The following is a 15531-nucleotide window of genomic DNA, read 5'->3' as shown; positions in this document are numbered from 1 at the left end:
TCACCTGTTTAGCTTTTCAAAGCACTATGTCAACCAACTGGGTGTTGCACATCCTCACTGCACAGTCATTCCTCACAGTCACAAACCTCTAATACGGTTCAAAGCTTCAGAACACAAATGTTTTACCTGGTCTTCTTTGACCTTTCACCTTATGGTTCAGTCAAAAACAGGCATGTGTGGCCAAGCCTGGCTTTACGCTATAAAACCTGTCCACTGGATTGAAAGAGCAGCATTTGTTAGGGAGGGTTAGGCTCAGTTTGTGCAGGAGGAAAGCAAACTGCAACTAATCTTCCTGCGTGCAATACAGCTGGGCTGTATTGCACACAATATTACTGGTGTCAATACCCTGTTCCACACACTGGTGTCATTTATATTGCTCAAGCTCCATATGCATTCTTTCCAACAATGTTCATGTTAATGTACATACCATTTATATACACAACACATGCACACTTAACTGTGCGTTTTGGTTTCATCCTCCCCACTCTTCTTTGGTTGTACACGTCATTGCACTTGATACAGTATCGTATTACAGGCAGTCAGTTTGCTCAGAAATGATTCTTATAAGTGGATTGCTTGATTCTTACAAGCAGATTATTTTACATTGGCCCCAGTGGTTTTGATCACTACAGGCAGCCGATTCTGATATCAGTAATTAATTAAAAACAATAAAATAAACATGTGCACTGTACTATGAAACAGATATTGAAACAAAGCAAAAGCATAGCTATTTATGTTCCACAAAATGTTTGAAGGAAGATTAAATGTGGTAGAAGGTATGAATATATTCTCCATCCCAGCCCATGTATTGCCATACTAAAGTAACCTGCAAGGATGATCACAAGTGGCATCTTTACACCCCTATTTCAGGCTGCTATAACAACTTATTTTTCTACTTATAAAAATCAATAAAGCTGCTCCAGCGCAAAAAAGTGTCTCTGTAGACCCATGTAATGCTGATCTGGTTTCTGCCACTCTAAGGAACGCTAAAGCTGGAGACCTATGTGAACCCTACGTAAATCTATACAAAAATCTGGAAAAAAAAAAAAAGGGCTCAGTCGGAAGACTCCCAGGTGGAGCAGCTTTTTCCATTCAGATTTGCAGCATGTACAAAGGGTATGAGAGGTGCAGTTTCAGTGCCTTTTAACTCCATTGATTCTAGAATGATGTATTTCAATAGCACCAGTGTCTCCTTACTTCACCGGACCCTTAATACAAATTCAAACCTTGAAATAAATCATTAACCAGTACAGAGCCAGAAACTGCTGACAATTACACTTGTTTCATGAACTTAACATGATTTTAACAAGATATTTAAGATAGTAATATTTTATATATATATAATTTATTTATTTAAAAACGGCAAAAACATAATACAGTGCTCCTTTGTTATTTCGTTACCTCATTTCCACACACAGAACCAAGTTGTCCTTATTCAGTTCAACACAGTAAATCTACAATATACTACAGTCCTCCCTCGCTATAACACAGGTCTCGGGGAACACACAACATAAGCGTTACAAAACGAAGAGCATTGTAAGTGGGGGAGGGGGTGGGAATGGGCTCGCCCCACGTTTGGCTGCCAGAGCAGGGCTTAAGTGAAGTTGAAGCGTCTCGCCTCCAGGAGAAAGCTGCAGCTCCTCTCACAGCAAAAAAGTAAATACATTAGGAAAGAACCACATAAATAGGCCTAATATTTATTTAGTTATAAAACAAATGCAAATATGATGTGTTATAAAGTGCCAGCACAGCTTTTCTTCAGTTCAGCTACTGTATCAAAAGGTAGAGCAGAAGTTAGACTGAGAAGTTGTTTATAGTTTGAACAGCACCGGTACTGTATTTACTGTAGAATTATTGCATGAATCACTAGTATAGGGAACTGGTGGACATGCTGTAGGAGTGTTATATCTGAGAACCTTATAGCGAGGGACCACTGTATTAATGTGGCCAAGTTGTGAATTCATTTTTGAACACCATATTGAGAAATAACCAGGGGGTATTGTATAATGAAACTACACACTTGTGCAATTACTGTAACAATTCAAAGGTATTTATAGGAGGACAATGAGTTTACAGCAACCAGAAAGCACACACAAGGGCAAACATTTACAAAAAAACAACAGGAATAGAAAAACCCATGGTGTCTTGTTGGGACCTCACATCCATGTTCAGACTAACAGAGTTTTCCTCCCTTTTCTCATGAGCTGCGCCAGCATTTCCTGATGGGAATGTGCAGATTAATTACAGCTGTGCTTAGCCTCCGCCAAAGAGCTTTTATTCCAGAAAAGCCTCAGAGGATTACAGTAGCAGTTGAGGAACTATTTTAAAAAAAGATCTTCAATACAGCGTTTTTCCGTGAAAACATTTTTGTCAGCACGAGACACGGCTACATTGTTTTGCAAGAGTTCTTACAGTGTAAAAAAAAAAAACAACACAAAAAGAACGTCACGATTGTAATCCACTTTCCTCTACAAAAAAAAAAAAAAAAAAAAACATTTCCCCAGAGTTTAAAAAAAAACACCAGCTGCTATGCCCCTTTAAATTCCCACCAAGATGTCAATTTTTCACTGAGTTATGAGGCTGGATTTTGGTGGACATTTGGAAAGGATTAACAAGGAAGGAAGTTATAATACAATATGTATAAAATTTGTGTTCACCACTTGACAAACATTTTAAAGTAGGGTTGCCATCTGTCCCCGTTTTCCCTGGATCATCCTGGTTTTGAGGAAGGTGTCCCGGGATTTCAATATACCTTCCTTGGATAATAAAAGATCCTGGGTTGTGATATTATCCCCTTTTGAAATCTTATGCTTCCACATCCATGTAGATTATACAGCAGCACCGCAATGCCTGCACCACAAGTTGAACACAAGTTAGATGAATCAAGATACACCATTACTGCAACAGACGCACAATATTAATGGGCTGTCACTACTATAGTAGTACTATTATCAATGTTACTTATTGGATGACTATGGGATTTTTTAGAGCGTTTAAAGTGTTAACACCCGCCCTTCCATTTAGATGTCCTGGTTTTTTGTACCTCAAAGACGGCAACCCTAATTTTAAGTATCTTCGTCATGCTGGAATTTGTACAGAACGGTCCTTGAGGATACAAGCTGGCACTGCGAACCTTGAGTTATGCGGTTCTGATGCGTCCCTCGTCTGCTGCTGTTCCTTCTCTCTTGCGACTGCTCTGGTATACTTTCCCATACATATGTTGGTGGTCGTCTTCGAATTGAAAGGGAAAGTTAGGTTACGTACTGTAACCATGGTTCCCTGAAACAGAAGATGACCACCAACCAACAAGGTCGTTGCGGTCGCCCTCACAGGTTCGACACAAAAGAGAAAATGGCTTCCGTGGGTTGACTGTTTAATCCCTTGGTAGGCGGGACCGAGGACATCACCCTAAGAAGGGGCCTATCGGTAGCTCTGATATAAAGAGCTCAGTGAATACCTACCAATAGACGGGCATATCCCATAAGTATTTTGGTGGTCGTCTTCTCTTTCAGGGAAACACGGTAACCTGCGTTCTGTTTACCTCTAGTACTAGGCCAAACGTACCATTATATAAGTGTTTGTTTATTTAAAGCAATAAATAAAACCAAAAGCTTCCAAAAGATACTCAATTGTATTCAACAAATCAATATTTATTATATGATGGTTCCAGAAACTGTCAAATTCTCCTGCTACCTATAAATCTTGCTATTGGAAATTGTGTTTTATTAAATTTGCCACATCGAATTCTCTCATTTCAAAGCTGGAGTTTACTGTCAATTATTGAGCAAGACTGATGTAAAAAAAAAAAAAAAAAAAAATAGGATGACCGAGCCAGTTTCCTGGCAGCTGAATCCTGGATCCCCCCCCCCCCCCCCCCCCCCCCCCCCAAGTTTTACGTGAACTCAAATCAATTGCATTTTTATTGCACACACACAGACAAAATTTAATTTTATTTGAATAAAATTCCACAAATTATCCCTGTCAAATCAGAATATAATTATACTTCTCTCCAAGAACATACCACTGAGTGCAAACTTGGTGTACCTCTCACCACACCATGTCTAAGTACATCTATATTAGAAAGTGAAACATTAAATATAAATACATCAATAAATGACAGACACACAGTTGTAGGCAAAAATACTAATGTAAGGGTGCCCAAATACCTTTGTCAAAGCATGAAATTTATTTTTGCATGTTATTTTTTAATTTTGTGATGTTATGTAATAATGTGTTGTTTTATTATAAAGCTGAATCTCTACTTTATATTTATATCTTTCAATAGAACAATTACAAATTACAGAAATCACCCTCCCCTTCCCATGCTAAGTAATGGCGTGACCTATTCCCCTTACAATACACTTAAAATAAAAGAAAGGCGTTGTTACAATACTTTTTTAAAATCTGAAACTACTTTCAAGAACTTTTTGCTTTGACCGTTTTGTTTTTGATTAATTTGAATGTAAAAATATGAAAGCACTGTACAAAAATCTTCACTACTATACAATTGAACAAGAAGAGTTGAGTATTTATTTTCGTTTCATACAGTATTAAATGGCAGTGTTTATATCTGACAGTGAAAGAAAAAGCCAGAAAGAATGATCTATGTATTCATTTATTTTCAACAATTTAATGTATTTATGTGTTTTACTTTTAGCAAATACATCAGCTAACCTTCACCATAGCTAATTCTCAGAAATTAATGTTTCTTTTTGTCCAGTCAGGACCACAAATAGCGCTACTCTCATGAACCACTACCTAGAGTCCCAAGAATTCTCAGCTGGCTTACTTCATTTTTCCCAAATACTGCTTGTCTTCTCAACTAATCGTGGAGCACTGATAGTATAACACAACAAGCTTGCAAACTGGAGGCTAGTTTCAAATCCCATGCATGCTAGACCTTTTTTTATATATTTAAAATGGAACATTTGCATGCATGCATATTTTATACTGAAACTTTTTACACTGAAACTCAAAATCAATTATTGTAAGGTGACATTGGTTTTATGTTGGGAAATATTTTTAAGAAAAATAAAAAACTGAAATATCTTGCTTGCATAAGTATTCAACCCACACACATTAATATTTGGTAGAGCCACCTTTCGCTGCAATAACAGATTTAAGTCTTTTGGGGTAAGTATGTACCAGCTTTGCACACAGCGTCGGGGTGATTTTGGCTCATTCTCCTTGGCTCCAGGTTGTTCAGGTTGGTTTGTCGACGCTTGTGGACCACAATTTTCAAATAGTGCCACAGATTCTCAATGGGATTGAGATCAGGACTTTGACTGGGCCACTGTAGGACATTCACCTTTTTGTTCTTGAGCCACTCCAATGTTGCTTTGGCCTTGTGCTTGGGATCATTGTCCTGCTGAAAAAGGTGAATTTCCTCCCAAGCTTCAGTTTTTTAGCAGACTGAAGCAGATTCTCTTGCAGTATTTTCCTGTATTTTGCTCCATCCATTCTTCCTTCAATTGTAACAAGATGCCCAGTCCCTGCCTATGAGAAGCATCCTCACAGCATGATGCTGCCACCACCATACTTCACTGTAGGGATGGTGTGTCTTGAGGCATGGGCAGTGTTAGGTTTGTGCCACACATAGCGCTTTCAGTTTTGGCCAAAAAGCTCTATCTTGGTCTCATCTGACCACAAAACCTTTTCCCACATCGCAGCTGGGTCACTCTCATGCTTTCTGGCAAACTCCAGACGTGCTTTCACATGGTACTTTTTGAGTAAAGGCTTCTTTCTTGCCACCCTCCTATACAGGCCAGTGTTATGTAGAGCTCTTGATATGGTTGACTGGTGCACCATTACTCCATTCCCAGCCACTGAACTCTGCAGCTCCTTCAAAGTGATTGTTGGCCTCTTTGTGGCTTCTCTCACAAGTCTCCTTCTTGTTTGAGTGCTGAGTTTTGAGGGACAGCCTTTTCTTGGCAGTACCTAGGTGGTGTGATGCAGCTTCCACTTCCTGATTATTGATCCAACTGTGCACATTTGGATACCCAAACACTTGGATATTATTTTATACCCTTTCCCTAATCTATGCATTTGTATTACTTTCTCTCTAACTTCTGTAGAATGCTATTTGATCTTCATTTTCCTTCAGATTCACAGCCTTACCAATGATCCTTCACACAGCGGGGTTTTTATCCAGAAAATGTGACAGCAACTTTAATGGTTCACAGGTCGAGGCCAATGGTAAGGTAATTGTGTCCTCGTTAGGGCAATTTCTTTCATCGGTGCAAACTGGGAGCTTCCACAGAACAGGGGTTGAATACTTATGCAAGCAAGATATTTCCGTTTTTTATTTTTCTTAAAAATATTTCCCAACATAAAATCAATGTCACCTTACAATAACTGATTCCGAGTTTGTGTTTAAAAATAAAATATCAAACAGAACGAAATTTCAATGTACCATTTGTAATTCAATAATATGAGAGAATTGGTCAGGGGTCTGAATACTTTTGCAAGGCACTGGGTGTGTGTGTGTGTGTGTGTGTGTGTGTGTTATATATATATACATATATATATATCAGTACTGTGCACACGTTTTAGGCAGGTATGAAAAAATGCATTTGCACTCACTTTGCATTTAGTTAATTGATAAATATAATCTATTAACATGTCTATTTTTGAAAGCATTCTTACTTTACAGCATTTTTTTTTTTTTTTACACCTGCCTAAAACTTTTGCACAGTACTGTATATATGCAGGTAAATGTTCCATTTTATAACAGAAATAAATTTAATTTAAATGATATAGATATCATAAGTGCGTTCCCTATTTTATTTCCATGTTGACAAAACAAGTTAATTGTCTTTAAACTCTGATGTCCTGTAATATACATATGCTGGATAAAAGTGCCTGGGTTCTACAAAAATTTGCAAAAAAAGTGGTAGAAAAAAGGAGGACATTTTTATCAGACTTTAGCGACTTGGTTCTCTTACTGTATGACAAGTATTGACTTTTTCTACATTTCACCTAAGAGTGAAAAAGTGAAATGGTGCTTTTGTTCGATTTACTTTTGTTGCGCCAATACCCTGAAAACAAGTAAACTACCCTTGCTTTACAGAGAGTCTCTGGCAGTTCTCGCTGATAACTTGGTGGGAGGAACTACCGCTCCTTTCATTTAACTGCCAAAATACTTTTGTCTTCCATACATGCACACACACAAGAGGTGGCATATAGTGGGAAACTACGGCACCTCCTGAGCCTTTAGTTTTCCACTATGAACCGAGGTCTGCAGTCCATTTAGTTTTTCGAGATTTACGATTATACTGTAAATTTACAGTATAATTGTAAATATCGAAAAACTACTCTCTTCTGAATCTTTTGTAGTCATTTTTGTATTACTTTAGTATAAATACTTGTTAATTTGGATTCATATGTTGTTTTTTTCTGACTTTATGTGAACGAAAAGACACACATTTGCCCGTTTTCCCATTGGAAATAGTGATATTTTGAAATATCACTGTCCTGGTCACAAAAGCAAAGTTTGTGGGGAATAATAGCCATTTTCTATACTTTTGAGGCATAAGCAATTAGGAAATAACACTTACTACCCAGGAACAAAAATTGTGTTACATAGTGTAATTAACCCTTAGCAGTCCATTTATTTAGCGTTTGTCAGACCCGTCAGGTTCAATTTATTTTCACACACACGGTTTAAAATATTTCTTTGAGTAAAACAGATTTTAAAAGCATCGAATCGCAAAAGGACACTCAGTACTGTATCTCCAGCCAAGCCCCACCCCTTGTTCGCTGTATTTTTCACATATTCTTTATAGACTGATAAATCCTCTCCTCATTTTATCACCAAACTCCTTAATAATGCGATCCAAGTCATTATTTTATTACAGATTAAAAAGCTCAGCAAATGTCAGTGATATTCTTTGTGCGCTGGATGCAGAAGCAGCTATCTTATTTGTTTATGGTCTGCGTTATCTTTGTGGTGCGTTGGTCTATCAGATACACCCTTTTTTTTTCCGGCTTCATTCCGCCTCGCACAGTCATAGAAAGGTTTTCTTGGCTCCCCCCCCACCCCCCCGAGAAAAAACGACTGGAGACCTGTGCTTTACATCTTTTTGATTATGTCAGACAGGTTCTGACATCGGACTGGAAAGGGAAAATCTGCAGACCACAAGGGGTTAAACAAAATAAACAAAACCAGGATCAAAACCAAACAAAAGTCTAACTCTCCCTTTGGAATGTTAACTAAAATTTTAAATAGGACCTAATAAACTATACGCCGGACGTCTAAACCGTTTGCTGGTTCAACAAAACCACTTGTTACTAAAAAAACAAGTTATACACAGTACGCACAGCACATTGTTGTTTTCCAGGTCTGAACACACTTTTCATACAGACCTCAGCCTTCACACAGACTAACAAACATTCCAACCTGCCTTTACACCTGCCTGCTTAACCACAGGAAGGAGTTCCTCATTTCCTTAGAGCCAGGTGTTTCTCCTCCTGGCTCTAATTCCAAACCACAATGCATTCTGGGCAACATAGTCCCATACCTACTTAACTCCAGGACTACATTTTTACTCCCCAGAGTGAATAAAATACATTATGAATGACCTAAAGTACATAGGGAAGTTGGCTCTTATATATAATCTATACCTCTATATCGTTACAGAACCACTATAGCCATACAGCTATAAAGCTCAGAGTTCCTTACCTGTTCCAGCAGGATGAGGTTGAGATTGTTTTCCCTGCAAGCAGGGGCCTGTCCTACCCGCTCCAGCAGCAGACTTAATCATGGCTCAAATAAGCTGTTTTGGCTGTCACCGTCACAGGAGAGAATAAGATACTGGCAGCTTGGAGCAAGTCCATGGCTCTGTGGTGCAGACAGTGGCATGACTGTACTATGCAATTCAAACAATAATTGTTTTAGGATTCTGTATGACTCAAACAGGTTTTCGTGAAACTAAAAGCAAAAGGAATTTATTTAACGCCAGGCAAAAGCATTTATTTTACAAATGCAGTAAATACTGTAGACATACTAAAATGTAGCTGGTTGGAAAGCTACTACAGAATTATATTTAATGTGCAGCGTCAGACCCACCCCCTCCACCAAATGAATAATTGTCAGCAGGGTCCTGAAGAAATGCAAGATTGGGAGTCCTTTTGTTATGCATTTTATAGATAAGTCATTGATTACAAATCATTAGAAATCACATATTCCAGCTTTGAAAATATGCATCAATAGTTATTATTCAGTTATAATATGAAATCAGGGCAACTAGTGATGGGAAGGTTCAGAAAGTAGTTCAGTATTACTAGAGTTAACTACCTTGTGTCTGGTAACCTTCTGCGTATGTTGAATAGTTTTTTGTTATCTTCTTAAAACTCTGGAATATGACTTAAGGGTGCAAGCAAGAAACTCCCAGGAGTCTCATTGTTTCAAGCCCAAGACTATTAGGCACAATCAGACTGAGGGCCAGCCCCACAGAAATCAATGTTTACATTTCCTTTTGTAGTCCAACACTGGTTACAGACAAAACTGGGTCTGGCAAGGAAATGGCAAGAAAAGTGGTGTTGGGCTCACGTTACTTGATAAAACAAAGTGCATTAGCAGCTATTTAGTGTTGCCTGTGCTATTGTTCCAAACAGGACACACAAGTAGCAAGTGCTGAGAGGTGCTTGGGGAAGGATTTTGAAGTTGTGTGCAATGACACCATACAGCACCGGTCTCCTGCAATTACACAGGCTGTGTAAAGGCAACCATAAGCGTGTGGTACACCATACCAGATGTATGTGACAGGATTACCGTAAATCACCAAGGAGGGGTAGCAGTCAGAAATTCAAAGAGTCTAAAGTTAAAATGAATGGACAGATCTCTCCATTTAAAAAAAAAAAAAGCCTTTGTAACAAAACACTAGGGGGACAAATCCCCGGTGCTCATTTTAAGTTAATATCAAAGTAAAGTTTGAGTGAAAAGTGTTACCTATAGTGTTGAAGTTCACTTTCACACAAAAAAAAACAAACACACACACTACATCCAGTAGATTCACGAAATGTAAATGATCAGCTCGTGCTGCAGACAGCACAAACTGAGCTAACAACACCTGAATAATAATGACATCACCAAAGGTCATAGGTCCAACAATGCAAAAAAAAAAAAAAAAAGGCCACACAATAGAGCCCTTGTTTAGAAAGGGCATTGTGTCAAACAGATTTCAACTGTGCATGGAATACCCTCAACCTTTGCTAGTTAAACTGATTTGAGTAGAGGGTTCAGACAGACAGAAACAGACACAGATAATGCAGCCATTGTGAAGCCCGGCCACTCACCGAGCAGTGACTGAGCACAGATACAAGCCTAGTTTACAGCAATAAAATACTGAATACAGAGAGACAAAACTGGGACATATACCCCCTTCACGGACTATACAGCATAAAGAGCGCCAGCAAGCTTTAACAACGTCAGTATCAGTGCACTGGCTTGGGGGGGGGGGGGGTTTGGGGGACAAATGAATGCAAACATTAAAACTGTTACAGAAACACCAGCTTCACATATCAATGACAAATATAGTTCAGAGTTAGTATGTACTTTATCTGGAATGAATGTAACACAAGAGTGCCAGTCAAGTTGTATGTACATAGAAATCTGTAGTTAACCAATTCATGTACACAAAGACTAAAGATAAAATTACAAATTAAGAGAATATATGCCTTCAGAATGTCATGTTTTATCAGGTTAGGCCTAATGTTTTGTCTATCAAGCAATGCAGATTTTCTTTTAATTATAAAACAGACGGCCTTTTTACACAATATCTTTGAAGTTTAAAGTGTGAACTCATTTCATACGTTGATGCGTCATCAAGTAATAAATATATATATTTTTTTATTTATAGATTCATGTTGGTGTCTGGGGGTCAACTCGGTCTTAGAGAACATTTTGCTTGCTTCCCAAGGGGATTCCTCTTAACCAGAGACTACTGTACAAATGTCAGAAAAATAACACATTCACAAAGTCTGAAAAAAATAAAATAAATAAATAAAATCATGCCCTAATCTACTTTGTTCGTTTACTTCCCTTGCTAGCTTAGAAGGAAAATCAGAACGTATCCCCCCCCACCCATCATAAACATCCAAAACACTAAAACAGACAAGATCCAAGAAACTTTTCTGGACAGAATCCTAATCATATCCTAAACTGTGCCAATAATGTGTGGGTTTGAAATGAATGGCGTTTGGGGACCTAAGCTCTTCTCCTTCCTGGTCATGTCAATGTGACCCTAAACAATAGTCCCCGTTCCATCACAATTTATGCAACAGGGATGGAGACAAGGCTCCTGTTGAACAAAGTGGGGTGCAGCCCCCTCAAATGTTTGTTCTGCTCCTGCTTCCACCTCATCATGGAAAGTCTGGCGCTGCTGTCATGGCAGACTTGCCACGCCACGCCATGCCACTGATTGACAAGCTTTCATTACTTAACATGCAAGCGAGTGTCAAAGTGACTTTTAGACGAGAGGAATTTAGATGTCCATTCCAATGTAATAGTTTTAATAAAATGAAGATTACTGCAGTTTTAATAGCATTACAGTGATAAATATTTGCTTTGTATTATTCAATGGCAATCATAAATCATACCATTGTAAGTGTTTACACCCCTCCACTCCTCCCACCCCACTCCATCTCACACCATGAGCACCCTGTGGCCCGCCAAGATTTGGATATTGCCTTATCTGGCCCTCCGGTGAATGTAACTGAATACCCCTGGTGTAAAGGAAAGATTCACACCAATAGAGAGGATCTGTCATTGCCCCCCAACACTGTATACAACAGCCGCATGCTGTGCTACAGAATCTTCATAGTAGGATTTCATTGCGACTCACTATGTGTTTGTAGCTTTCCCCAAAATCACATTGCAACTAGTTATATGTGGATGGCTTGGTTTCAAGTAACGCAGGACAACCGTTGCAGAAACTGTAAAAATAAATTAAACCTTGTACATAGCCATGAGAACAGTCCCAGCTTGTCCCCACTGTAGGGCAAGTAATTCAGAACCCTAGATGCTGGATGTGTGTTTAATTGGTAGTCCTGACACAAAGGGGGAAAAAAAACCACAACAGCTCAAATCTATTATCTGATCTCCACAATCACATGCTTCTATTCTCAGGACATACACATACTCTAAATGACAACCGTCTTTTATAAAAGGATAGAAGTTTTCTTTCATGCAAAAAATTAATGGATTAGATTTTGCGATTCACAGGCAGGCAAACAAACATGTCAAGCCTACTGGATTACTTTTAGATTTATACAGGGGTTATCCACTCTGATATGCATAGCAAGTAAACCCAAGCCAAGTACTTGCCACTAGGAAGCTTACAATGAAATAGTGTTGAAAGCACAGAGTTGCTGTATACATCTCAATTAGAATGCATGGCTAGTGCATGACAGTGTTTTCATTTAATTTAAAAGGCAGTTAAAATGGGAAACTATTTATACTAGAGTCAGTACATATAATTATTATAATACTAACCATAATCCATTTCATTCTTAAAAATCATCTGTGCCAGTAACCCAGACTGGTTGCTTCCAGTTCCTACGCTGTGGTTTTCTATTCTCTATACATTTATATTTGATAAGTTTTGTATTAAGATTTGCGTCTTAATCGAGTTCCTCCTACAGCCAGTCAGACTAATTAAACATTATGCAGGCTGCTCTGCAACAGACAGAATCTCTTTTCCAGTTTGGAAAATTAAATACCAGTAATATTAAGGTAGACCTTCGATGGACAAGAAATATAATTTTTATATACCATATTAAAACTTGAAGGTGGTTCAATTGAGAATGACCTCTTCTATAAACCTACTGACATGCACCAGTATTTACATGCCTTGTGCACATCCAATACACACTAAAAGGGCAAACCCAAAGAGTCTAGGAATAAAAATACAAAGAATATGCTCAAATGCAAGTGACTATGTAATACTAAAATAAAATTAAAAAATGAATGAGCCAGTAATAGAGCACTTCACCAGTCAAGGACATGACATAAATAATGTAAGGTTTGTAGTATTAGAACAGCTAAAATTAGACAATGCGACATATAGAAGAATAAAAGAAAGTAAATGGATAAATAGACTGGACACGATTATGCCAGCGGGCCTCAACAGAAAAGAATGAACTAATGAATTCTAATAAATATATTTAAAAAATTTAAAATAATTAAATAAACTAAATTAAATTCAAAAGTTGTGCATGCTGATGCACTGGGGAGACCATATCAAGGCTGATCCTCAGAACCAGCATTGCATGATAACACAAACATAAGTTTATATAAAATAATGTTAATTAGAATTAATATAGATTTAAAGATAAGTAAAAATGTTGTCACAATATACAGAACATCATTACATCATGTAAGAATAAATCATGGATTTGAATATAAATAACAACAAGTAGTTGTCATGCTGTCAAACACCTATAAATACCTCCAATGTTTTGATTCAAACACATGCTCCCTTGAGAAAGATATGTACAACATATCGAAACATTGGGCAGCTGGGTCTACATGAGCTATATATATATATATATATATATATATATATATATATATATATATATATATATATATATACAGACACACACAAATATAGTAGTGCTGGGACAAATATCTGAATATTCTGACAAATTTATGACATTTATTCATATAAAAAAAAAAAAAAAATCAGATGCTCATATTTTGCTAGAAAATGACAAAACTACCTTGCACTTATTTACCACCTCACCAGAAAGTTGGTGGAGTTCAAATAAAAAAAGTGTTCTGAATAAAAAAAGAGCTCTGTGTGATATGAGATATATATATATATATATATATATATATATATATATATATATATATATATATATATATATATATATATATATATATAAAAAAGGATCAACACATCAGCTTGAGCCTCTATTTAAGAGTTTTAGTCAGCAATAAGTAAACAAGCCAGATTATGTGTGCGCGCATGCCGAGTGATCTCTATCGAATGACGTCTGGGTCAAAAACGGCATTCAACGCTGAAAAGCAACAACCCTTAAAATCGCACCTAAACTCACCGTTGAGAGCTAGTGAAGTGTATCGCTGGCTCGACGAACTCTCCAACTCTCAGAGCTGCTGAGCTGCTCAACAGAAAGATGGCAACACCCACAACCACGATTAAGCTGCTATATAAAAAATACGAATGGGATTTAAAATGTAGATACTGATACTGCTGTCCGATTTCAAAACGGTAATTGTTAATATACACATTTATTTTATTTATGTATTATTGTATAACAAATAAGACGCAGCAAATATGACAACGTAACTAAACCCATATTGTATAACAAAGAAATGCAGCATATTTAATAAAAACGTGTATTTAAGATCTTGTAATATTTTTAGATTCTGAAGCTGCAGGCCGATATGCAGAATCGCTCATTTAAAATTTTTCCGTTTAGTTTAAGAATGCAACGAAGCGTTCCTAAATACCTGGAAGTGTTGTGACACTAGTGACGTTTTTGTTGAGTCAACACTCAACTTTACCGTTGAATTTTGATATGTAGCCAATGAGCGAATATCCGAACATGAAAATCCTGTGTTCGCCACAGCGCTAACATATTGTCAGTGCTTGGAAATTCTGGCCTGCGATTTGTTAAAACCTCATCATAGGAGCAAAAACATAGTCTGTCATGTGACTGGTTCACACTCCTGTCAGTCCCGCCACTTTTCAAAGGAATGCCCTCCACCTCCACTCCCAAACAACAAGATAAAATGGCAGAATGAAAAAACTGCTGAACAGCGATTTTGACCCAACAGAAAATAAATTACAAAACATACTAAAAAAAGAAAGAAAAAAAACTTGCAGTATGAACTTCAAAAACATTTTCTGATATTTAGATATTTGCTTATGCTGTACAGCTATATTTAAACAAAACACTAAATATTTGTGACCAAAATAATTGGCAACTCACACCCATAAAACCTACTTTGCTCCAGAAATGTTGGGGACCTATATGCACATTATTATTAATTATTATTATTATTATTATTATTATTATTATTACTACTACTACACAAACACACACCCATTTATTTAATGTAATCTCATCAACAGATCACATGGAGTTGAGGCCTTGGATTAATCTCAGAAATTCTCAATTAGGGACTCACCAGTTGGAAGTCGCTGCGTCGTCCGTATGCCTGGCGGATGCCGGTATCCAGCCACAGCCCACGCAGGGCGGGGACGTACAGCTGGAAGGTGCAGGGCTCCACAGGCACCCCGGCCTTGTTCTCGAAGGCCATCACAAACATGCCGTGCTTCTCATTCTCCGTGTTCTGCCAGGGGATACCCAGCTTGTCACGGGCATCCACCAGGACTCTCATACCCTGCAGAGCACAACCAGAGTGAGCCGTCAACACCACACCCAAACACTGCTCCGCCTTTAAAACAGATATTTAGCTGTAGAACAATTCATGTGAAACTGTTACAGCCATCACAAGCTGCCCAGGAATTGAACATTGAATAACTTTTGATGGTAGGA

At 37.8% G+C, this 15531-nt stretch overlaps 1 protein-coding gene across 3 annotated transcripts in view; it reads right to left on the bottom strand.

The window, feature by feature from the left end:
• Nucleotides 1-15531, bottom strand: part of LOC121300879 (guanine nucleotide-binding protein subunit alpha-12) — a 47831-nt gene that overhangs the window by 17393 nt on the left and 14907 nt on the right. For all 3 annotated transcript variants that reach the window (XM_041229839.1, XM_041229837.1, XM_041229838.1), the window contains one exon: nt 15161-15376. In XM_041229839.1, the coding sequence (XP_041085773.1) occupies nt 15161-15373 (213 nt within the window). In that variant the 5' untranslated portion in view covers nt 15374-15376. The remainder of the gene's footprint in view (nt 1-15160; nt 15377-15531) is intronic.

Source organism: Polyodon spathula, chromosome 26, assembly GCF_017654505.1.
Source record: "Polyodon spathula isolate WHYD16114869_AA chromosome 26, ASM1765450v1, whole genome shotgun sequence".
Classification (NCBI taxonomy): Eukaryota; Metazoa; Chordata; class Actinopteri; order Acipenseriformes; family Polyodontidae; genus Polyodon; species Polyodon spathula.
This window is presented reverse-complemented; position numbering and strand designations above follow the sequence as displayed.